The sequence below is a fragment of the Arvicanthis niloticus genome, chromosome 4 (genome assembly GCF_011762505.2).
Source record: "Arvicanthis niloticus isolate mArvNil1 chromosome 4, mArvNil1.pat.X, whole genome shotgun sequence".
Classification (NCBI taxonomy): domain Eukaryota; kingdom Metazoa; phylum Chordata; class Mammalia; order Rodentia; family Muridae; genus Arvicanthis; species Arvicanthis niloticus.
In genome coordinates this window covers 112,651,028-112,678,013 of record NC_047661.1, presented here as the reverse complement: position 1 = coordinate 112,678,013, position 26,986 = coordinate 112,651,028, and the positions used below count along the sequence as shown (strand labels likewise).

At 36.3% G+C, this 26,986-nt stretch overlaps 1 protein-coding gene across 2 annotated transcripts in view; it reads left to right on the top strand.

Annotated features, from left to right (window-relative positions):
- The window catches only part of Bank1 (B cell scaffold protein with ankyrin repeats 1), a 233,588-nt gene that overhangs the window by 42,966 nt on the left and 163,636 nt on the right, over positions 1 to 26,986 (top strand). For both annotated transcript variants that reach the window (XM_034500593.2, XM_076933284.1), the window contains exons 3-5: positions 15,365 to 15,507; positions 22,077 to 22,215; positions 26,591 to 26,730. In XM_034500593.2, the coding sequence (XP_034356484.1) occupies positions 15,365 to 15,507; positions 22,077 to 22,215; positions 26,591 to 26,730 (422 nt within the window). The remainder of the gene's footprint in view (positions 1 to 15,364; positions 15,508 to 22,076; positions 22,216 to 26,590; positions 26,731 to 26,986) is intronic.

The window sequence follows — 26,986 nt, the reverse complement described above, 5'->3', positions numbered from 1 at the left end:
ACAGTTTAGATGCAGGAAGGAGCCCTGCCTCTGGGTCCCTTCCTCAAATTTTTGCCCTGATTTTTCTTTGAGGAAAGGCTGTGGTATGAAAGTACACACAATGTAAACCTCTTCCTCCCCAAGTTGCTTTTAGTCATGGTGTCTTATTACAGCAAGAGAAACCATAAGTAAGACACCTCCCCTGCAGTAAAAGTTTGAACAGTGATAGTCTCCTTCCTCTCCCTTCTGCACTGTTGGCTCTTTTATGCTGGCATTTCATGTTCTACCATTTCACTGTACTTTATCTTTTCTGTCTAGCTTTTGGATGACAGACTTAGTTGTTTCCCATCTGCCACCACTGAATGTCACCGTTTCTAATCCCATTTATCAAGTGTTACCTTACTGTTTATTTTTAAGAGTTCCCTTTGGATGCTTGATAAAAGGCCCACCCTTGATTTCATCACAACCTGATATTCTCCTTTAATTTCTCCAGGAACTTAGCACTAAATTACAGGCTTTTTTTCTAGAAGTAGTAAATGTGCATTGCTGACATGGCTCTCTGAGGATTATTTCTGGTTGTTTTAGTGTTTTCCACTGTAATCAGTGTAGCAGGAAACAATCTGTGGAAAGACCCAGAGGCCTAATTTCAACGTATTTACTAAAGGAACCATTTAAGTCTTTCTTTGCAAGAAACTGAATTTACACCTGAGATCTCTTTAAACTCTGTTTGGGTTTGCACTGTGGAATTGTGTATTTATTAGAGTCTACCCAGCTTCTAAACCTTTATGGGTCTCATCTCTAGGGAATCTGAAGACAGAGTAGGCAGGCTGAACAAAAACAGAAAGGAAAAAGAAAAACAACTTTTTTCCAAGTTGAGTGCCCAGTATATCTAGAAGATGTAGGAAAAGCTCTTTGCTCATGTACTAAGTGTCTCTGTTCAGTGGGTCAGGAACCCCACCAGCCCTACATACTGGAATGTCAGCCAAGAGCCAAGAGCTAGTATTCAGTCACAGATGTACAAGGAACAGCAGGCTTGGGGGTGGTGGGTCAGGGAGAAATTTTTCTTCTTTTATTTCATTCAGGTGATGTTATACCTTAGTTTGGATGTCAATGAACTAAATGGCCTAAGTCTCCTCTTTGTCACATTTCTATAAATTCATTGTTGGAAAACCTACATAAAACCAAGAAACAGTTCTTTTCCAGTCAGAAGTGTGCCAGGACTTTAAATAATTAAACATCTCTACTAATCAACTAATCTCCAAAACACTGCATGACAGGGCTCTTGTGGGCCTTTATACTACACAGCAAAACCTGCTTCACCTTTGTCTCATCTCTCCTTTATTCATTTTCCCTGTCACAATCCATTTATGAAACAGAGCATCTCAAATGACTTAGTAGAGTGATAGTACACAATCTGTAGACATTCACATTTAAAAGAGAAAAATCTTTAAAAGCAACTTTAAAATACTTTAAATAAATATTTGTTTTTAAAATACTGAAAGAAAAAATGTTATGCCTAAGTAGATAAGGGAGGATTACTCCTTAGCCACTGAGATTTTGTCACTTTTTCAGAATAAATATCTGTGGTTCTTTAAAGATCTATTTAAATATATACAGCCTGCATTTTACCTTCTCATCTTTCATGAATTATCAAAGATAACTAAATGGTTTCTTTAGAAAGACCTAAATGCTTTCTTTAGAAAACATGTTGAAATTAGGCCTCTGTGTCTTTCCATAAATTGTTTTCCTGCTACACTGATTACAGTGGAAAATACTAAAACAACCAGAAATAATAACCCTATTCTGTTGTAGGCAAGATGTGAAATGATTAGGTTCTCTATTTTGTTGATATGAATGATATCAACCAGCTAGGTTCAGAAGCAGGTCAAAAATACTTATTTCTTTAGCAATGAAAGTACAAGTATACTTACTGACTTATTTTTATTATGTGAGATTCGAATAACCTGCAGTGTGGGATATTAATTAAACTGTAACAGTAACATCAAGGCTGTTCCACAGGTTCTCCTCCTGGGTATACTATCCACTGGCTGCTCTAAACCTGTGTATATGCTGTTGCTTGGATGTTTTGAGAGATGACTGTAGCATCAGAGAGAATAAAAGACCTGCAATAACTTGAAATTTATTTATAAATTAACAATAAAAGCCTTTATTACCACAGCCCATTAAAACTTTTGTTGAATCTCCAGGCAATTGCAGTTAGCAGAAATCCTCTAATTTGAAGACATCATAGGAAAAAAAAAGATCTTTTCCAACAATGTAAGACATTCTGTTTAGATCATTCCTAGCCAATTATATTGAAACATAATTATTTGTCAGATTGGAAGGAAATTTTCGGGTAATTTTAGTAATTATTAAATAGTTACAACATGTTAGTAAAGCCTGCTAGTCAGAACCATGAAGTGATTAAAAATTATCTAAGAGCCAGGGATGTGGCTCAGAAGGTGAGAACACTTTCCAGGCAATTAGAAACTTGAGAGCAATCTCGACAACCCACATATACATGGATAGAGAGAACAGACTTCAAAAGTTGTTCTCTGACTTCCTAACATGTCTCATGATACACATGCCCACATATGTCATACATACACACACATACACCAAATATATATATATATATATATATATATATATATATATATATATCCCAAATATACACACACATGCACAAACATACACACATATATACACATACATATATATTTCTTGATGGGATTATTTGTTCTTATTTCTTTCAGTTACTTAAGTTCTGAAGCGTGGTAGGAATGAACATGTTGTGTGACATGTGTAGTTTTGAAGACCAACAATGTGAGATTTACATGTGGATTATTTTGTATAAAAAGGGCCAGAGAGTTCCACTGTGGTAGGTGGAAGTCTAAAACACTTTCTTTTGTGGAGTTTGAATTTTACCTCTGGGTTACTGAATTTGAAGTCCTTTCAAATGTGAATAAAATATAATCAGGTGTAATTAGTCAACCACCGTGATATACAGATCATTGCTACAGTGCCTGGGGAAAATTAGATGCTATAATGACTTGGGAGACATGATGTGGACCTCAATGAAAGAATTAACAAGATAAATTATGAATGAATGACATATTAGAAAACTGTCAAGAGGACAAAAGGGAGTCCCCTTTCAGAATGAAGGCCTTGTGCAATGTATGGTTTAAGTCATCTCCATGCTAATGAATGCAGAATGGATTACTTTAGCCTAGCAATTCACAAACATTTTATTTTAAACATGGCTTTCTAAAGAATGCTGAGATCTTAATTTTAATGTTAATTAAATAAGTTGTTTGAAGTTCTGGTGAGATGGTTCAGGGGTAAAGGACTTAGGTCCAAACCTGATGACCTGGGTTTCATCCTAGGATTCCCACGGTGGAAGGAAACAACCAACTCTCTCAAGCTGTCCTTTGATTTCTGTGCAAGTGTGCATTTGTCTACATACAGTAGTATGTGTGGACACACACACATAAATAAATAAATACATAAATAAATAATATATTTGTTTTTATGTCAAAAATAATATATTTTATTGTGGTTTACTTTATATAGATAAATACACACACACGTATATATATGTATATACATATACCTATACATATATATATATATATATATATATATATGAACAAGTTGTGAAGAGTGTATGTATTTGTTCTTATTCATCCTTAGTCTTCCAACCACATTAAACTTTTTATTACTTGCCTTAGAAAAAAATAACAAAACATATAAAATTTAAAAATATTAACTCAGTAAAATTTAAAACACATGTTTACAGAAATTACTTATTTTCAAAGACAAAACTCAATGGGAAAATAACATTTTCTTCCATTTTTCAAATGTCTTTAATGTTCAGTTTAATGGAAGTCATTTGGCTTCTTATGCTTGCTTGAGCAATACATTGTAAATGGATAAAATCCTTTTTTTACCCCATTTACAGTTAGGAAGGGAAAGGGTTCTTCAGAGCCACACCCAGGCTCGACAAGCAGCATTTCTAAAATCTTGGAATCTTACTATCACAACTTCTTTTACTTTGGGCTGATCTTGCTCTTACATTCATAATTGCCTACATAGCATCATACAGAGGCCACTTAAAAATTCTGGTGTAACAAATTACTCAATCTTCTAATACTGACATGCTATAGCACACAGCACCTCAAACCCACATCAATGAATTTCTTTATTGCTCTAGACAGAAAAGTCTTTGGAAGCTTTCCAGCTCATAGTAGGCATATGCTTCTTTCAAAATACTATCTTTTCATACAAAATGCAAGATTTCTCAATGGCAAGGAATATTATTAGTCTTACTTAAAAATGACAAATGCACTTTAATCTCTCTCAAGAAAATCCCTGTCATAACTCAGTCCGACTGACCACAGATGTGCCTGCTCACTGTTCAGTCGAATAAACCTTGAAACCAACCTGATTTCAAATTATTGACCTTAAACAGTAAACATATATTATGCATGCTGACACACAGAATATGAAAAGGTCACATGGGACTTTTGCTTATCAAATTGGAGTAATTAGGTCCAACAGAACCTGACAGATATAAAGCAACAGTTTTCAAATAGTAGATATTAGGCAGCTCAGGGATGTCATCCTTAAGAGGTAGATGGTGGTTTGGTTAGTGCTGAAGTGGCTAACCTGCAAATGGAAGCTTCTCAAGCCTCTGAAGGAAAGAGAATGAAGGTGGACCAGTGGTTTCACAGAGTTTACGAGATGGCAAGGATGTCTCAACAAGGCTAAAGTGTTTGGAGTTCAGAGGCCAGTGTTGGAAAGAAGCCTATGTAGAGGGCTACGGAGAATGGGCTCTGTCCATAAAGTTCATTTATGTATGTCAAGAACCTACTCAAAACCAATGCAAGAAACACATGAGTTCACTCAAGACAGAATGTAGTTTGTGTCTCTTCTAGCAAGGGTGGTAAAGCTTCATTACTCCCAAAGCATCAGGTATCTAAGTTCTGGAGGCAAAATTATCCCTACATAATGAACTATACTGGTTCTTCCGCACAGACTTAGTAAGTTTGAAAAGGAATCAAGCTGTCTTGGTATAATAAAACTTCATCTCCAAGCAAACCTAAGAATAACTATAGAAATAAACACATAAGTTAAAGTTCACATCTGGCAGCACATCCAAAGTGACCTGGCATGCGAAGAAGAAGCTTTTCCTTATAAACAGGAGGAACATGTGCTGTAAAGGACTTGACTCCAGAATGTGTAGATATCCAGAAAGCACGGTAAGAAATCAAATGATTTAACTAAAATTTTCAGCAAGAGATTTTAAATAGATGTGCTATCAAACAAAACATCCAAAATGCAAGGAGGCAAGGAAAGCATTATCAATGCTATGATTCATCAGGGAAATAAAAATTAAAACTACTATAAGCCATACATAACCACCATAATGGCTGAAATTAGCAAGGCTGTTGTTTAGAGCTGGAACTCCCAATACTGCTGGTATTGGGACATCTATTATGGTACAGCCACTTTGGGGAAAGTTTTGTAGTTTCTTAGCTACTCAAACACAAACCTGCCCTATTTTCTAGACATTTTCCTACTACTTATCTAAGAAAAATGAATGCATATATCTACACAAATATTCATAGGAATGATTTATTCCACAGATGAAATGGGCATATGTATCCATGAAAAGATAAATGGATATACACATAGATGTATAAATTCTCATATAAGTATGTATATATAATTGCTATAGATGATAGATAGATAGATAGATAGATAGATAGATAGATAGATAGATAAAACTTGTATCAATAAATATCTGTGAAGCTATACAAAATTTCAGGGGAAATGATATGATATTTAGTGCCTCATGAGGGACAGTATTACATAGAATTTATACTGTTTTAAATTGTAGTTGCATTGTGACTAGTGTTTGGTGCCTCTGACTTCATGCATGCTGAATGACAGCTGCTTGACTTCCCACTGTTTTCGTACCATAGTACAATTATTTGTAGCTTGGTGTGCTGGGAAATAGTCTTATCATTGGTCACTGTTCTAATGCACATGTTTGCTACTAGGCTTCATATTGCCTATTTCCTGTCTCAAGATTTGCTAATTCGTTGTTTTCTCCTCTCTTGCTTCTATAGAAAGAAATGAGTCCAATTCCTATGCTCTATGGTAAAGACTGTGCCATTGTGCCACGATTCTAAGCATCACAGGGACTTTCCTATCTCCATATAAACAACTTACCTCTGCCATATAAATTTCTGTTCTCTCATGTTGGCAGAGATCAGCATCTGTCCTTTCAGGGTCTGCTGTCTGTATTTCCTACTTAGTGAACTTTGTCCTCCTCTCTCCTCAGATGCTCACTAGGTTAGGGGATTCTGCACTGCCTGTAAAATATTCTGAAAATCCTCTAGATCAGTAAGAAAAGACCTCTCAGCATCTAATTCTACTTGAACATTTTTTAAATTACCAACAGTATTCAGAGACCCTGTGTGGTGTTTTGAATACGCTTGACCCAAAGAGTGGCACTATTAAGGAGATGTGGCCTTCTTGGAGTAGATGTGGCCTTGTTGGAGGAAGTGTGTCACTGTAGGTGTGGCTTTAAGATCCATGTCCTAACTTCTTGAAAGCTAGTCTTCTCCTAGCTTTCTTTGGAACAAGAGGTAGAACTCTCAGCTCCTCCAGTACCATACCTGCCTGGATCTGCCATGTTCCCACTATAATGAGAATGGGCTGAACCTCTGAACCTGTAAGTCAGCCCCAATTACATGTTGTCCTTTATAAAAGCTGGTGTGGTCATGCTGTCTCTTCACAGCAATGAATATGCTAAGGTACCCTATATTGATTTTTCCCCTAATTTAAACAATAATTAGTTGATTTCAACAGTAAAAGTATAATAATAGCTTAATATATTTAAGAGAAAGGCCAGTAGTGCTGTTTTGTACCTTTTAGAATTTATTAAATCCTGAAAAATTATTATGTGACAACTTTAACATTTAGGAATTGGATATCTGTCTTTTTTTCTTTCTCTAAGAAACTAATGGTTCATTATTACTTCAGAATTCCAATTAAAATGATGGATTGTTTGAAATGTATATTACTCAAAACGTCTGAATTATGAATGTGAGTTCAGGTATCTGATACTTTACAAAGGGATTTCTTTGGTCTTAAAGTACTTCTCTGCTTTACATAATTTATTAAATAGATGAATTTTTTTCCTGAGGCTGTACAGTCTCAGGTTTCAAGGTCCTGAGTTTATCATGCATATTCTAATTTTTTTAAACATTTTTATTTGAATCGTGATGAACTCTTGTTTGGTTTTATTTTATTGTCTACATTTGTTTCTTTATCCATTTCTTTTTGGTCGTTCTTATATATATTTAAAATGAAGCAGTCATTTGCTGTAGTAAAGGCATTACTGCTCCCAGCCTTTCCTGGACATCAGCTTAAATATCAAAGTGAAGAAACTCTAAAATGCAAAGCTTGATACCTTCCGAGAGTTGACTCCAGAATGCCACAGTTACCATAATCAGAAGTTCTCCACACCCCTTATGTAAATGATACAGCATTTGCATATGTTCTATGCACATATACCCAAGTATTTTCAATCTTTAAATTACTATAACTTAATGCAATCTAATATTGTATGTACTGTATAATTTAGGAACTAATGGTGACAGAAGTGTCTGTCTATGTCTACTACAGGCATAGTTTTATAGACTACTTTCAATCAATATTTGATTGGATCTGTAGATTCAAACCCCACAGCAGCAGCGGACCACTAGCAAAGACCCCTTGAAAAGATAGACTATTAATCTCTGTTAACTCAGTATAGTACAAAGCTTTAAACTATATATCAAGATAGTTGGAAGCTGGAGTTTCACAGAACTGTAAACCAGGGATAAAGGGACCCTTTATGTTGAGCCATCAGAATCTAATGTTTACTCATGATCCATCATTTATGTTTTATTTAGACATGTTCTGCTCTAGCTAGTAATCAAATGCTTGCTAGTCACAGTAATTACTTTCCTGAAAATACATTTGAATAGTATTTTCTAAATGTTAGTAATATTTACTCTACCTTACCATTTTGTCCTAGAAGATAAAGGACCAGAACAAAACTAAAAGCTAAGGTACTAAAGAATGTACTGGGGACTGACTCATTATATTTTTATACTTCACATATAGAGCAAAGAAAGAGATTTGTATTTTTTATTTTATTCTTCATTTAAAAACATACTAGGCATTTCAATCTAAAAATGAATATTTTTGAAATCAAACATTTTATGATACCACTAAATGGGAGTTCATTTATAGCCATATATTGAGGATAACTCAATTGTTTTTACTGATACTACTGAGTGCTTATCAAGATCAACATGGGACAAAATAGTACATTTTTTTTTATTTTTTTATTTTTTAGAGAATGGAGAAAAAGTGGTGAGAAAATGTATAAAATTGTTATTAAGATTTTTCTCTTTCATTCATTGTTCTGTTGAGGAAACCAATCTGGAATCTAATACTAATGTCTGAGGTAAAGTGGTAATAGAATATATAGCTAGGATATGTATAGAGATGTATTTAAATTTGTATGGCATAATATGCAAATTAAAGTATACATCTTTGAAAATCATATGTGAGATTCATTAGAAAAGATATACTTATATTTGGTAAGTATGTATGTTTATACTAGAATTCTTAGGAATACTAAGAATACTTAAGAATGTATATATTAAGAATACCTAAGAATTTATATCTTAAATACTTAAGAATTTATAATTTATATATTTAAACATAAATACTTTATAATTTATATTTATACACATAGTTTATGTATATTATATTCATAATTATATTAGAAGTTATATAACTTGAATAAATATATATTCAAATATATACCATATAAACAAATCACATGTTATATATATTATGCAAATTCTTTACAGTAACTTGAGTTTACATGCCAAGATTACATTTTTGTAAATATCCCCTAGTTATGTAAAATTTACATGGAAACAAATAAACAGGACCATTTCTTAAACAATATTGAAGTTTTATTCTTTTTCTTGGTGAAAAAAATCCATATTCTTTTTATTTATTTTGTAAAAGTTTTGTAAAAGATTTTCCTGTTATGCACTACTTATGGCTTTAGGCTAATTGTATTTGTTTCTTTGAGTCTTAACATCATGGATAAAAGTTCTAGTTTTTTTTTAGAATTTTGAAAAGTTTTAGGAAAGGAAGAGAATTTTTTGTTTTTCTCAACAATGAGGGAGGATGTTTTTAACTCACACAATTAAAAAATTTTCTACAAATCACTCTGAATGGTCACCAGAAATTCAATAACCCAGCATTGAATGGGGATTAGTTTTGTGTATATTCAAAATAAAGTCCAGTGTGTAGTGATAAACTGAAAAGAACACCAGTGTATGAAGTATCAGTAGAAAGGTGTTATATAGTCCACACTGGCCTTGTACTCATTATGTAGCCACAGGTGGTCTTGAACTCCCAATCTTCCCAGGTCCATCTGCTCCCATGCCTGATTTAGTCAGTCCTGGGGCTAGAACCCAGGGCTTCCTGCATTCTATTCAAGCATTCTCTGAACCAAGCTATTTTAAGTATTTATCTGGGGTATTTTATCATGTTGATTGAAAGTTAACTAACACAATGACTAACAAGTTTTCCAAAATATTCCATTAAATAAAACTAATTTTGCCAGGGTTGATGTTCTTTGTATTGATTTTGGTGACTCTTATGTGATAGAGAATTGACCCAGGGAGTGAACTGTGTTAGTGACAGACAATACTTTTCTTGAAAATTATTGTCACCTGTCAGTTGCTACTGCACCTTTTATGAGCACACTGCTTGGAACACATGCATCACAAAGCCAATCTCTCCAACCCACTTAAACTGCAGAGAAGAACTGACTAGCTCTTATCTTTCTCTGCTAACTTTGGCAAATTAGAAAATATATCTGGTTCCACATGTTACCTTATCCAGGCCCGGCATTTTTGGCTAGTATATTTTGTCTAGAAAAAATATATAAGTTTTATTCAGACAAAGGCAAAATGCTTTTTCCCAAACAACAGTTGTAGCTGGGAAAGTCCCAATACTCTTGAGTTGTTACAACTTTGATTTTCATTTGTTGAACTTTGATTTCCTAGGGCCTCTACTGGTCTGATTTGTTTATCTTAGGAGCCCCGGCTTGGTGGTGTTTGAATCTGGAGTTTCTTTATTTTGAAAAGTAATTAGTTTTAGAAAACCAACCTTATATTTGAAATTATGTTTCCCAAACATGTTTTGGGCACTGTTTGATCTGCTTGGGAATCTGTGTTCATCTAATTTCTGATTAACATTGATCTTTCAGAACTATTCAATGTTTGCTCTAACTCAGTAGTACATATCAATATCTAGTGTTCTAAAGCAATTATTTTCTTAGACAATCTATGTCTTACCTGCATATTGTAGAAGGAGATAGATGCATATATTTAGCCTGAGGTCATGAACAATCCATTCCTTGGTTTGAAATAAATGCATATATTTTATTCTATAAATTATTCTGTAAAATACATTTCATTGTAGAAAAATCATTATTTTTATATATAATTGGTAATATATAATACATGATATATATTTGATAGATATATTACATAGATGAGACTGACACTTTCCAACTGCCCATATATATATATATATATATATATATATATATATATATGATAAAACTTGGAATCTAGAGATAGCTACTCCCATGATTTTGATATAGAAAGGGTTAGTCTATTCTCATTCATTCCTAATACCACACACACACACACACACACACACACACTAACCTTTAAGGTGACAGTTTCTTTAGCTTGGATTTTTCAAGTTATACTATAAAAGTGTTTCTCAATGTTAAATATTATCTGATAGGATTTAATGAGTGACATATTTAATCTTACAGCATATTTTATTCATTTTCCTGCTGCTTATTTAGCTTCCCGCTTTTCATTTGCAATCACAGAGATCTCATTTTGCTGTATCCTTAGGATAAATAAGTAGCTCTTTATAATCCAACATCACAGAGAAATCCTTTCCCAAGACAACAACACTTTGATACTGCTATGATAGAATGCCTTGTTTTACACTATATTAAGTAAAATCTGTCTCTTAGTTCTTTCATCAATTAAAAAACCCTAGTTTCATGCAATGTTGAATATAGGAGGTAGGGACACAAAGGCACAATGAGACTGCTCAGAAAATAGTTTTAAATTGCTAGAGAAATAAAAGATCATTTTCATCTGCTGTAAATAAGACCAGAATTAGTAGAAATCTGGAAATTTGGGGTGCTTTGTGCACTAGTTCCTGAACTTTTACAAAACCAGAAATGAAGCAAAACAATATGTAATGGCTCTTAGAAGTCACTGACGTCTGCTCCATTGCTTCCTCTCCAAGGTTCTCCTATCTTCATTCTCATTTTGGAGTGGTTCTCAACCTTCTCAGTGCTAAGACCCCTTAATACAGTCCCCCGTGTTGTGATGACCCCCAACCATAAAATTATTTTCATGACTGTTTCACAACTATATCATTGCCACGGTTATTTATTATAATGTAAATATATAATTTGCTGGTAATCTTATGCAACCCCCATGAAAAGGTCATTCAACTCCCAAAAGTGTTTACGACCCACGGGTTTAAAGCCACTGTTTTAGATGACCAAAGAATTGGCTTATTGTTCTAGGATTATGCTGACAACACTTAACAGTTAAGAGTTCCAGCTCCTGAACTTTGGATACTGAGACCTGAATCCTTGATAACTCTCTAGCACTTTGAGCCCTTTGGATGCTCATAGTCTCTCTTTCTCAATACTACTACACTCTTAGTAGTTTTAGATTCTGTCCTTTCGTCCTTAGCCATTCTTGACTCTCTTAAGGTGCCTCTTGTTTCTCTGAGCTCTGAATATTTTATGGTCTTTACTCTGGGTTGTTCTTTGAAACTTTTTTTTCTCATCAATGTTCCCAGTTCTGGGGTTGGAAGCTCCGACTAGGTCTTCTCTGCCCTGCCTGTGTAAAGACAACAAGTAGACACAAAATAGCATTTAGGAAAGTGGTTCTCTATTTGTGGGGTAGTGCTCCTTATGGAGTCAACCTACCCTTTCACAGGGGTTGCCTAAGAATATTGGAAAACACAGATATTTACATAAAGATTCATAGCAGTAGCAAAATCACAGTTATGAAGTAGCAATGAAAATAGTTTTATGGTTGGGAGTCACCACAACATGAAGGAAGGACTATATTACAGGGTTGCAGCATTAAAAAGATCAAAAAAACACTGATTTAGGAGGTGGTTTTAAGGGGACTTATTCCAATGCCGGAGATAAGGGAGACATCAGTTTATAAATGAGAAGCATCTAAAATTAACGCCACAAGAGTAGCAGATAGACTCCTATTGCAGCTAGGAAAGAGTCAGAATGCCGGTGCTCAGTCTATAATCCCACCAATCATGACATGCCTTGCATTTTAATCATCACAGACTCTATACCAATCACAGGCCTCAGGTAGGTCCAACCCTTTTTCTGGTTTTGCATAAACTCTTTGCTGATTCACTAAGGTATTCTCCATCTTCCTTACCTAACTAGGGCATGTCATGCTATGACATGATCCAGAGCAGCAAGAGGCAGGAAACATCGGAGCAGCTGCAGATGACATCATCTAGCGGTCAGCAAGAGCTTGTCGAGCATAAAGATAAGCTTTATATCCACCGAAGGCTACAGTATTTATATATGACTGATGTCATGTTTTTTTATTGGATTTTTTTATTTACATTTCAAATGTTATCCCCTTTCCCAGCCCCCCAGAAGCCCCCTATCCCATCCCCATTTCCCTGCTTCTATGAGGGTGTTCCCTCACCCACCCATCCACTTCTACCACCTCCCTGCCCTGGCATTCCTCTACACTAGGTCACTGAGCCTTCACAGGACCAAGGGCCTCTCCTCCCATAGTTGCCCGACAAGGCCATCCTCTGCTACATATGCAGCTGGAGTCATGGATCCCTCCATGTTCTTCCTATGGGGTTGTAAACCCCTTCAGCTCCTTCAGTCCTTCATTGGGCACCCCAATGAAGTTGTTCAGTCAAATGGTCAGCTGCAAGCATCTGCCTCTATATTCGTCAGGCTCTGGCAGAGCCTTTCAGGAGATAACTATATCAGGCTCCTGTCAAAAAGCACTTCTTGGCATTCACAATAGTATCTGGGTTTGGTGACTGTACATGGGCTGGATCCCCAGGTGGGGCAGTCTCTGGATGGCCTTTCCTTCAGTCTCTGCTCCACACTTTGTCCCTATATTTCCTCCCGTGAGTATTTTGTTCTCCCTTCTAAGAAGAACTGACACATCCACACTTTGGTCTTCCTTCTTCTTGAGCTTTATATGGTCTGTCTTTTGCTAAGTGGCATCAATGTTTGAGGTTCCAGTATTTCTGAAGCAGCATATGCTCCCTTGAGGCTATATTGAAGTGTTCAAAGAAGCCAGGTAACCATAGTGACCATATATCAAGTCATCTAGAGATGGGTAGGTTGGTGGAAAGCTCTAGACTCATAGCAATCAACATAAGAGAAATTCTGTTAGCTGCCATTCAAGGGGCCAGTTGTCTGCTGGAGAGGTTTTTGTTAATCCCAGGAACAGTGAACTTTAAGGGTGCCTACAATGTAGAAATACCATCAGCAACACTATTCCTAATGATATCTAGCAGTTTTTAACTCTCTACTAAAGACATATGGGAAGAATTGGGTCCCTCTAAGGTGTCAATGGATAATTTTATAATTTTATATATTAAGAACTTTACTTAGAAGGAAGACAACTCTTCCAGTTTGCTTGGGCTGAGGTGTGGAGGAGGGTTTCCTGGCACATAGAATTTTCATCATTGAAGCCAGAAAACTCCTAATTAGGCAAACTGGGAAGAATGGCCGACCCTATCTGAAGTTAAAAGAAAAGACACAAATTCTGGGCTTGTAAAGAAGTAGCGGTCACTTATACCAGCCAGAATTGGGCATGGTCAGTCATCTTTGATGAGCAGGTACTGTTCATGTTTGCAACATGCCTTTAAAATGGCAGAGTAGCCTGTCTGGTAACATGGAAGTATTCCTCAGCACAACAGCAAGAGCCCATTCTGGAAAGGCAAGCTCTCTTTACTTGCCCAGGTCAATTTTTATAGAGAATACTTTTTCTTTTGCAATCCCCTTTTTTTTGGGGTATGAGTGATACTTTGAGGTGATGCTAAAAGTTACAAATGTGACCTCATTCTGAAAATCCTAATTCAAGCCATTAGGATCTGAATAAACATACTTTGGGTTTTAAGACACTGAGTAGCTTGTTTTTGTTTTTTTTTTTTTTAAGTAGGCTTATTATTATTCATCATGTTTTTATTTTTTCTATCATTTGAGAACAATGTTTGGATAATTGAAGCTAACTGTGGCTGCTACCTGTTAAACAAGACAAACACCAGTCACTTTACCCCTCTTTAAGCACTGCAATATATAGTAATTAATATATTTCATTGTTTCTAGAATTGCCATAAAGAACTCATTTGAATCTACTCACTTATTTTCATAGAACACAAATATTTTGATGAATACTCGTATTTCGTTACTTTTATGTATGTTTGTGCATATGTATCAATGGAAATCTATTCACATATGTGTGAGTGTTTAGAAGGCCAGAAGCTGTCAGATCCCCTGGAGATAGAGTTACAGGCAGTCACCAGCTGCCTGATCTGGGTGCTAGAACTGAACTTGAATCTTTGGGAAGAGCAATAGGGCTGGCTGTGAACTGCTAAGTCATCCAGCAATTCATGTATCTCATTATTAAACTTAGTGAGTAGCGTTATTTTACTTAATAATTGTTGCATGTTTATGTTTTAGCCCAACCTGTCCTGGGACTCATTATGTAGCCCAGGGTGGACTTGAACTTTTAGCATACCTACCTTTTCCGCCTTGCAAATTCTGGAGGTGCCAGTGTAATAACCATTTCCAGCTTATAATTAGTACTTACGATTAGAATCTGTATATGTGAGGTACCACTTTGGCCTAAATGTACTAACAGAACTTTTTCTTTATGGTAGTCATGCAAAATGAATTTTCTAATATTCTACTAGTTTATTAATAGCAATGGAAAACTGTGATATTTGAAAGTTTTATGAACCTTTGACAAGCCGATGAACATATAATCGTGCAACTAGTGTGGCTTAGTCATAAGTATTACAATAGTATTTAATCAAGAAATCTTATCTTAATGATAAAGATTATTATTTCAACTATCCAAGACTCACTTCCTGTACTGATGAAATTTATTCCACAGCAACTGGTCTTTTAGTAGTGGGTGGGATGATAATAAATTGTATTCATGCAATTTTTCGCCAGGTCCCGAAGACTACCTTGAGGTCACCATTCCAACAGACGCAAGAGCAAAATATTCAGAGGACAGAAGTGGACAGAAAAGAACTGATGACCTAGCAGTTTTGAGACCATCTGTACTAGTGCTTCCTGGGGAAATTTCATGCGAGGTCAGTGCTGGTGGCCTTATTTAATGGCCCTGTTGTTTTCGGGGACACCACATTTTACTGTGATGTAATTTCAGGTTGCACTTTTTCACAACTACGTCCTCAGAACGTACAATACTATCAGGCGCCTAGTGGGTGTTTAATACAAGTGTTTGACTTTTATAAAATGTGACTTGACACTTTAAAAAGGTACATACATGCCATATATATATATATATATATATATATATATATATATATATACATATATATATGTATATATATATATGACTTGATTTTAATAACTTGATTTCAGAATAAACAGATTAAATATTTTATTTTCCTAAAGAGGTATTTACTGTTTAATAGTACTTAAAATCACTAATTTTTTATCACTATTTTAAAATTGTAAATGTGTTATGGAATGGTGACACCATACAAGATGGACAAACTAATCTCTCAGGACTAACAATATAGTTAGAGGAGGGTTTGGAGAAAGTAACAATATAAAAGCATTCTTGATGTTTCTTCCCCTGTGCCTTTCTAGGATTGACTAACTAAAATAAACCACTGGAACAGTTGGGATCTCAGTGCTATATCTCTATATCTATAGTGTCCTTGGGTGGACAGGACCACAGTATAAAAGAGCCTTATGGGAGATTCTTGGAAAGGTCCATCTAGAAGAAGCTGGCGTATGTGCCCTGAGATCAGGAGGTCTCTGATGCTGTCTGTCAATGCTGTGGCCAGCAAAGCTGAATGTTCTTTAGGGTTGCTGAATGCTGAATTCCTTACTTTCACCCATCACACTGTTCTGACAGAGGAATTACTCCTTTATGTCACTTTCCTGCCAGGTCTTGAGAAAATAGAACCACTCAGATACTACCACAGATGTGCTGGGAATTTGAACTGTGTACCTTCCAGATACTAGACACAGATGCATAGGCAAAGACAAGTTTCCACATGGGTAACAGAATGGGTAGCTTGCACTGGGGAGAATGGAGCTAAATAGCCAATGCTGGCAGCTCCTAGGGAGTCAGAAACCATGGAAGAAACGGGGGAGAGAACAGTTTATTACTGATCTAGTCTCAAATAGATGAAATCAAAGTAGGAAATAAGATGACACTCAGAGTAAAAATAGTTCCCCGGGAGTTATGCAATGAGTCCAAATAGCTGATTTAAAAAATATCTGCAGCAGTATAATTTGAGTATTATAAAACCCTCCCGGTATTAGTCACACGAACACTGAAGTTCAGTAGCAGGCTTCAGTTGTCGTCAAACAGACATTTCTTATGCTGCTGACTTGTCAGGGTCCTTTCAATACATCATCATGGGCTTTTCTTATTTCTATGGATATGGATAGAATTCTTTCAGGTTTGATAAAGTTAAGGTATTTCAATATCAAATCTGTCTTGAGAACCCTACTTTTAAAAAAAGGAAGTCAAGAGATCGTATAAGTCATTTTAAACTCAACATTATGCTTCAAATTTTCAAAATAATCTCATCCTTTGGACCAAAAATAGTTATCCCAGACAAATCTTGGGCTCTCAGTAAGTAGATCTTAGTATAATTTGAAGCACCACAGAAAAGACCATTTGGTTCCAGGTGAGTGAAAATTGTGTTTCTGGTTTCCATGGAGAATGTTCAGTGTATGCCAATGATCTGAGATGACAACCTTTGAAGTTCACCTCATTTCTGAGAAGTCTTCTAGGTAGTGGGTGGGCGGAGACCAGAGACCAACGCTGTCTCTAGCAGAGGGACAAGAGAGAGGCCTCTGGGATCCTAAAGTTTCCAGAGCCTCTCAGTGCTGTCTCTGACAGTTTCTAGGCAATTGGTAGCAAGCCTCATTCATACCTAGCACTGCTGAAACCCATAATTCTTTAATTTCTAACCTACTGACGTGACCATGTGTCCAGTAAGGGACAGACTTCCTTCCCTAGGAAGTGAATAAGTTACTTGCTGTCCCTCCTCCACACCCCGTTCCCCACCACTACCCCTGCCCTGTTGCTCATAGCTGCACAGAAGCTGGGTCTGTGGACCTGCCTCCTATGGCATTTCCATTCACTGTCCGCTCTTGTTCTATAGAGATGGCTTTTGTAAACCGCTAGCTGAGGAAGAGCTTTAAGCTGTGATCCCAGGAGCTGGAGAACATCGATTCTTCTGCTGTGTAACCTTTCCCAGCACCTTTCTTTCCACAGATTATCAATTCCATAAGCCTTGACAATCTTGTTCTGCTTCAAAAACAGGAAAAAAATGTGATTTTTCTCATTAGTATTGATTCACTGTTCTACTTATAAGGATTATTCCCTAACTCTTTGAGAAACAAATAAGTAAATATGTTCTGTGTATTCTTTTTTCTTTTTGGGGGGGAGGGGGTATTATGTTTACATTTCAGATTTTATCCCCTTACCCCAATTCCCCCCACCACCCAGAAACCTCCTATCCCATCTCCCTTCTTCATGCTTCTATGAGGCTGTGCCCCCGCCTACCCCCTGCCCCCACTCCCCCCTCCCCACCCTCACATTCCCCCCCACACTCTGTGTTCATCCTTCATGGGATCAAGAATCTCCTCTGCAACCTATGTCAGAAAAGGCCATTTTCCCCTACATATAAGGCTGGAGTCATGGATCCCTCTCCCTATGTGCTCCCAGGCTGGTAGTTTGGACCCTGGGGAGCTCTGGTTGATTGGCATTGTTGCTCTCCTCATGGGGTCACAAACACTTTCTGCTCCTTCAGTCTTCTCTCTAACTTCTCCATTGGGAAACCCTTGATCATATCAGTGGTTAGCTGTGAGCATCATCCTCTGAATGTGTCAGTTTCTGGCAGACTTCTAAGGAGACAGCTATATCATGTTCTTGTCAGCATGCACTTCCAGCCATCCACATCAGTGTCTAGCTTAGGTGACTGTGCATGGGATGGATACCCAGGTGGAATGGTCTCTAGATGGCCCCTCCTTCAGTTTCTGTCCCACGTTTTGTTTCCATATTTGCTCCCTTGAGTATTTTTGTTACTTCTTCTAAGGAGAACTGAGGCATCCCCATTTGGTCTTCCTTCTTCATGAGCTTCATGTGGTCTACGGGTTGATTCTTCGCTATTCCAAGCTTTTGGGCTAACATCTGCTTATCAGTGAGTAAATACCATGTGTGTTCTTTTGTGATTGATTTAACTCACTCAGGATGATAATTTCTAGTTCCATCCATTTACCTAAGAATTTCTTGAATTCATTATTTTTAATAACTGAGTAATACTCCATTGTGTAGATGTACCACATTTTTTGTATCCATTCCTCTGTTGAGGGGCATCTGGGTTCTTTCCAGCTTCTGGTTATTATAAATAAGGCTGCTATGAACATAGTAGAGCATATGTCCTTGTTATACATTGGAGCATCTGCTGGGTATATGCCCAGGAGTGGTATAGCTGGATCCTCAGGTAATGCTATGTCCAGTTTTCTGAGGAACCGCCAGACTGATTTCCAGAGTGGTTGTACCAGCTTGCAATTCCACCAACAATGGAGGAGTATTTTTTCTCCGCATCCTCATCAGCATCTACTATCACCTGAGTTTTTGATCTTAGCCATTCTGACTGGTGTGAGGTGGTATCTCAGGGTTGTTTTGATTTGCATTTCCCTGATGACTAAGGATGTTGAGCATTTCTTTAGGTGCTTCTCGGCCATTCGAGTTTCCTCTGTTGAGAATTTTTAGCTCTGTACCCCATTTTTAATAGCATTATTTGGTTGTCTGGAGTATAATTTCTGGAGTTCTTTGTATATCTTGGATATTATCCCTCTATCGGATGTAGGATTGGTAAAGATCTTTTCCCAATCTGTTGGTTGCCGTTCTGTCTTATTGACAATGTCCTTTGCCTTACAGAAGCTTTGCAATAAAAACAAATTAATGATATTTGAACATCCTAAAGCTTTCTCCTTGGATCAAATGTAGCCATGCAACTAAAGCCAGACCTTTTGTCCTGGATTAAGCACTTTACTTCAGGGAGCTGTAGATGTACGTAAGGCCCCAACATGGAGAGTAGTTTAGTTAGTAACAGAGCCTATCATACTCAATTCAAAACTGTCATATTTTATAGGCATATTTTATTTTTTAGAGGATCTACTATATCCATAATGCTCAGAAGATATTAAAATGATATGTCAGAGTATTGTGGATGAGGAGACCTAACAAGATAAAAAGATTGACTTAGTAATGGCTGGGTACAGATGTAGATGGGAACGTGTTAATGCTCACTTGAAAGTTCTAAAATTCTTGCATGCTAAAGTTAGCGGGAGGGTACTATAAAATGTGAGCTAGAACTCTGGTAGGAAGCATAGCTATGAGGAGGCAGTGGAAGAAAGAGCTGATCAAGAAGGCAATGTCATCTTTCAACAGGACCAGCTAACTTAACTTGCAGTGCAGAATGCAAATGCAAAGCCCCTTTGTTCAAATTAGTTTGCATTTCAAGGCAATGACAGCAAACTATTAAACCAACGCTTTTTAAAGCCTTTTTAAGCCCTGTGTGCTTGTGAGAGTCTTGGACCCAAGAAAGCAGACTGTGGTACAAATGAAGGGTGTCTTCTGCTCGGAACTTTTTGCTGGAATGGTTAAAAGGTAGCATCCTGCCCTCTTTTATGGCAGGACCCTGGTCCATAAAAAGCACCATATGTCATGGGGGGGGGGGGGGGGGGCTGCTCATAAATGAGAAAAAAAGATCTTAGAGAATAAAATGTTTGGAGAACACACCTGTTCTTACCAATTCCATAGAGTCAAGCAAGGAGTGATGTAGGATGATGTAGGAGTGATGAAAAGAACACTGAAGAACTTTAAACAATAGCTATTGATGGCTCGACCTAAAGTGAAATGTGAAGTCATTGTTCAGGGTTGAGCGGACAGATGCCAAGACATATGAAGAGCAGATATGACCCCGTTCCTTATAAAGCTGACATGTTATATGTCAGCGGCAGGAGCAAAAGCTGCTATGATGGCAATTCCTGTTAGGAAGGATGTGTTCACTCATGTAAAGAGAAGTTCAAAACAGACTTGGATAAATGCTTGGAATATGACCACTACAATGGAGAATGCCTAAAGTGGACCTGAGCAATTGGTAGCATTACATACCATCTGTAAGAAGGCCTTGGTATTCCCTGCTAAGATGGCAGTTTTACTAGTGTGTAATTTTGCTTAAAGCAATAGCACTAGAGTAAGAAACATTTACTTCAATGGCTTTTTAATAAATGTATCTGAAAGTGTATCTGTGAGTGAGTTTCCTATTTACTATTAGGATGAATTTACAATGATGAGAACTTTTGAGAGATGATATCTGATAAAATCATAAAATATTTTACTTTTCACAGTATCAGATAAAATAAGGAAGAATGTGGATCTGCAAGTTAGATAATTCTTAACAGGGTTTATAATAGAATATTAAACTATACTGCTTATGAGAAAGAACAGCTGTTGTCTCTTCCATTTCAGAACTAGGGTGTGTGTGTGTGTGCGTGCGTGGGTGTGTGTATGCATGTATGCAGTGCATGTGTGTATATTATGAGTATGTATATGTAGAACTAGGGTGGGTATGTACATGTGTGTGCAAGCATGTGTGTATGTGTGCATGCAGTACATGCATACATGTGTGTATATTAATTATGTGTTTCATGTGCACATGTGTGTCTCAGTTTGTATTTGAGAAGGTACCCTTTTATAAAAAGTGTTTGTCATAATTTCTACAAAGTACATCGATATCTTAAAGGTCCATTTTATCCATTCCCAATCTCTATCTTTATTTCATTGTTCCTGATTATCATATTTTTTCTAGATTTAGTTCCAAAAACAATCTCTATATTTTACCTCTGTTCACAGATCAAACTTCTCTACCATAATTAAACCTTGAAATTTTCAGTTGGGTAACTTTAGTTATGTCAGACGCCATCATAGGCCCTTATATAAGTGAACACCCAGAAAACTTTCTACTACACAAGCTGTGGAACTAGGCAGCATTAATATTTTTCATTGAGTTTTAATGGTAGGAAATCCTAAACTTAAATCTTAAATTTGTTAACTTTATACACACAGAGAGAGAAAGAGAGAGACAGAGAGAGACAGAGATAAACACAGACAGAGACAGAGAGAGACAAACACACAGAGACAGACAAACAGAGAGAGACAGACACACATACACACACACACACACACACACACAGAGAGAGAGAGAGAGAGAGAGAGAGAGAGAGAGAGAAGTGAAACTGTTGAAAGGTAAAGAGAATATACTTGGGAAACAACTTACTTACTGGATTAATAATTGCTATAATTGCTGCCAGTCTTTGTGTCTTTGCAATGGGTCTGGGGTGGAAAGTCATGAGCAGGTGTGCAGAAAGAAGCAAGGGTAAAGGATGTAACTATGTTCTCACTGATTCTCAGTTGTAAAGCATGGTTTGGGCATGGAATCAAATTTGATAGGTATCAAAGTAATAAATGTAAAATGCAATGAATCATCAACTTACAGGACAGACCTAAGTTTTAACAACTGGATCACTAATAAACGTGGTGGGAACTTTGGTAAAGGACAACTCTTTGAGATGCTTCATCTATTGCATTTTTGCCTTACAGAATCCTGGTGAGATATTCATTCTGTTGAAAGATGAACTAATTGGCGAAATTCTAGAGGTTGAATTTCTATCAACCAGCAAGTGCCTCAGAACACGACCAGCACACTGGAATAAGAGTGTCTGGCATATGAAAGCTGCAGGTGAGAAATTTTATGTTTTAATAAGAATAAAACCTCTCCCTGAGTTCCTTTCCTGTGATTTATGATAAATGGTTTCACTTCCCTGCAGAAACTGTTTGCTCTGCAGGTGCTTCCTGTGTTAATTCACACATGTTCAACATTGTTATTATTAATCTGATTTGCAAAAGTGAGATTGTGTAAATCCTTAGAACTTGGTTTGTATACCATTTAGGGAAATAGCAGCCAGTAACATCAAACATCATTAAATATGTCAGTGGAGAATACATTGATATATAGTAGCTATTAAATATGGAATTAAATTTATTTCCTTTATGTAGCATGAGGATTCACATATACTCACTTTTATTAAAGAACTTTCTGTTTCCTTCTTTTTTCTGTCTTCAGTTCCAGCCTTGGAAAATTATTGGCTGTTTTGTAAAGCCCAATTCTTTTTCAGTATTTTTAATCATGGTGCCACTTCTGCCGATCTTCTCATCATTGTCTTATCTCATTTGTGAAGCTAATCATTTGATTATTGATATTTTCTTGCTCCATACTAAACTGCATCAGATTCTAACTTTAAGACAGAATAAGCACATGCTTCCTCATAATACAATATGCATGTACAGAAATAAGAATTGGCTTATCAATTTTGGAAAGTTTTGACATAAATGGAAGAATACTTTGTACTGGAGAAATGGTTGGACAGTTAAGAGTACACACTGCTCTCCCAGAAGACCCAAGGTTGATTCCCAACTCCTCCTTTGAGCTGGTCACAACTTCCAGCACCTGGAGATCTGACACCCACCCTGGCTTCCACCAATACCTGCTTTCTCATACATGTACCCATACATAGATGTACATAGATGCAAAAAGTAAAAATAGTGAAAATAGATATTGTTTAAAATGTAAGACTACTTATGATTTTATGGCAGTTTTTTAAAAAATGAGCACAAAATTATTATTCAAAAGTTCCAAAATAGGAACTTCATAAATATTTTATATAAAACTGTATTTAATCTTACAAATGTGGAAATATAAAATACAATTGCAAAGTGTATTAAGTAAATCTTGAGCGAATGATTATACAGTACATTTATATTTCCAAGCAATATAAACTCCTCTGTGGTTTATTAAACTCTTCTGTGGTTCCCTCACTAAGCTGGCAGTGCAGTTGGGTTCTCAGAAGCAGAGTCTTTATTCCAGTAACTTACAAATGCTTACAAATGTTCAGACAGTATTTCCTATTGTGGAGAAACATGCAGAAACGTCATGGGAAGATCTCTCTCTCTCTCTCTCTTTCTCTCTCTCTTACTTTCTTCTTCCTAGCCCCTAGTACTCTTGTCAGATTTTTAAATGATGAAATAAATCACAATTTTTAAGTAATTAGTACTAGGGATCAAAGTAAATGTAGTTAAAATAAATCAATACAAAAATGTCAATATTGCAAATTAAGAAGCACTTAAATAATATTTCCCAAGTAGCAGATCTAGTTGTCAAATAAAAGTAGTCACATTACTTAAGATTTATGCATGCTATCCTTAATGCCTAGAGTAGTAGGAAGAATAAAATATACCAAAGTTTCTAAAACAATTAGAAGAAAATATTTTAAAAACATTTTAACACTGAGATGGGCTTAATTTTTTGTAAGATTAAAGAATAAGCAAGAAATGCAAAAATAGACAAATGAAATTTTATTAAAATAATAAAAAAACCCCAAACACAAACAACAACAAAAAATCCCCTACAGCACAGCAAAGGAAATGATTGACAGAGTTAAAAGATAGTCAATGTTTTTACAAACTTTACAGTGAGGCTTTAGATGGGTAGCTGGATGGATGGATGGATGGATGGATGGATGGATGGATGGACAGATGGATAGATGATATATGAAGTTCAATACCAACAGAGTAATCCTATTATTTCTTGTGTGTGTGTGTGTGTGTGTGTGTGTGTGTGTTTTGCTGGTTTGTTTTTTAAATCTGGTTTGGTTGCTTTTTTCCTCTTTTGCCTGTTTGTTTTCTAAAGAGAGAGTGAAAAAGGAGGCAGACAGATGGATGGGTGAGGACGAGAGAAAGAGATGGGAGGAGGTGGGAAGGAGCAAGCTATGGCCAAAGTATCATGTATAAATTTTCAATTACAAAAGAATAGGAAAATCATATACATAGATACATAAAAGAAGTGACCAACATGTATGAGGAAAAATGCTCAAGATCCCTAGTCATCAGGGACTACGATGACAGCCAGCACCCTCACCACTTCACTACATCAGAATGGCTATTATCAGAAAGACAAAAAAGTACCAAACCCTAAAGACGATGTGGAGAAGAGAATCTCTACCCTGTTGCTGAGCATGGAACAACACAATATTATAGAAAGACAGCCTCCTTATGAAGTTAAATATATCATTGCTGTCTGACTCCGTTGGTCCTATTGGGGGCATTCCCCACAGGGAAAAAAATCATCATATGAAGAAGAACCCTGCACTGTCATGTTGTAAAAAATAAATAGGTAAAAAAAAAAAAAAAAAAAAAAAAAAGATTTGTGTAATTTATGTGCATTTACATGAATATTATTCACCATTCAAAAAATGAAACCTTGTATTTATAACAAGTTGAAGGAAAATTAAAAAAAAAAAAACACTAAGTGAAATAAACCATTTAGAGAAAAAGAGATGCCACATAGTGTCACTCAATTGTGGAATTTGAACTAAGCTAAATCTTAGAAACTGAATCAGTAATTTTTGAATTTTTCACTTTTTGTAAGAGATAACACCAGTACCACTTGTTTTCAGCAGGTAATATTGCAAAAAAAAATCCAATATTATACTCAATGATGCTCAGAAGGTAGGAAATTATCATACTCTTTTCTTTCCCTTTATGTGGTTAGTTTTTTACCTGAGAAAATGCCTCTAGTTAGGGGTCTACCCACCCTTTCAGCTCAATAATTTGATGCTTCTCTAATCACTCGATTTTCCCAGGTAACAAATTTTTCCAATGGCTAAAACAATTTGAAATTACTATAGTTCCCGCTTATAGCTAAGTCTTAAAAACATGCTAAGGTTTTCAACTAGAAATATTAACTAATTTCTATGCAGAAGAAACAAGTATTCCTCTGGTACCAGCAACACCATGAGGAAACAAACCTAACAGCAGGGGGGAAACTAATTAGAAGTTGAAAGAAATATATAATGCATGAACAAAAGCATTGACTTTTTTTATTAATTATGAAGCTGTGCTCTAGATAAGATAAATTATAACTTCACATCTCATGAAAAGAGCAACATCAAGAGACCCTGCTTACTGTGCTTAACTTTCATGAGAAAGAAACAATTGATGAGTGAATTTATGTTCAGTTTATGACTTCTAGGTATTATTTTTCTGAAAAACAATTTTAAAATGTTTTAAGCTGAAACCATACATTAAGCTGAAACAGATTACATAAAATCTACTGAAACTAATTTTATTTGGTTCTAGCCACGCCAGCTTTCTTGGAACCACATGGCCCCACATTAGCTCATGAGATGTATGCTACAATGCTGACTCTCTGTTGTGATTTTTCTTCTTCTTGTAGAATGTCTACTTTGGGGGAAGATAGTGATACTTTCTAGTGCCTAACATTATATAATACAAGTAAAATATCTTTTCAAGAATGCAAAGATGGAAATTTTAGCTCCTTGATCTTATTCGGTTTCAGATTCCTTTATTAGCTTTGAATTTACCTGAGCTAAATGACCAGGGGTATGTGTATTTCTTCACAAGATGACTTGTGAAGAATGTTTAAGAAAGTTAAACATTCATGGCTGTTCAGGATGTTGGTCTTTTCACTAGACTTCTTCTGAACCCCAGATTTTGAATGACATATTCCAGGAGAATTTGAGTAATATCTCAATGACAAAGTAAAAACTGTTAAAATTTATTCTTCAAATAGAGGCAAAGACAAATTTTGCATCTATTTGTTAAATATGTTACACTAAAATATTACTTTTTAATTGAAATAAGTGTTTATATTTTGTAATGAAAGATCCCAGGTTGTTATGTAATTTTAATTTTGTTGCTATTTTACAGTAGAATCCAAAGTACAGTTTGTCAGTCATTTTGAGCCAGTTCTTTACAGAAAGGCTTTAGATGGATAGATGGATGGATGGTTGGATGGATGGATGGATGGATGGATGGATAGATAGATGAATAAAAGGTTGGATAAATGGAAATATATATAAATGGAGGGAGGGAAGAAGTGAGATAAGAAGTAAGGGAGGGAGGGAGGGAGGGAGGCAGGGAGACAGGGAGGCCTAGAAAGTTGCATGTAATTAATTGTCTTTCTTCTTCATGAACTTGAAACAAACACCTTGGTGGGCATTATACTTAGCTCTTAACTCTTGTTTGTGTTTTGTAAGATTTTCCAGCTGGTTCAGTCACTGTCAATATCCACTGTGATGGAATCATGAAGGCCACCACAGAGATTAAATACTTTTCAGCAGCAAAAACAACAGAAAGTCCATTTAGAGTGTCAGACCCGGGCAAGAGTTTGTGCCAGGTAAGTTGATCTGTCTAGCCAACTAATCAAGTATATGCTAAAGGGCTAATGCAGGGAGAGAGAAGTCTTGATTCGATGTAAGGGTTAGTGGAAGGTGAACAGAAGGATGGCCCACATGAAGGGAAGGTGCCAGCCACCCTCTGAGGTGCAGAGATACAAATTACTTCCTTTCAGTCAAGTCATTCCTGATAAAGCCAGCCAAAGACTGGAAACCGAACAAGATCAAAGCTTGTCCATTGCAACATGGCTATCAAGA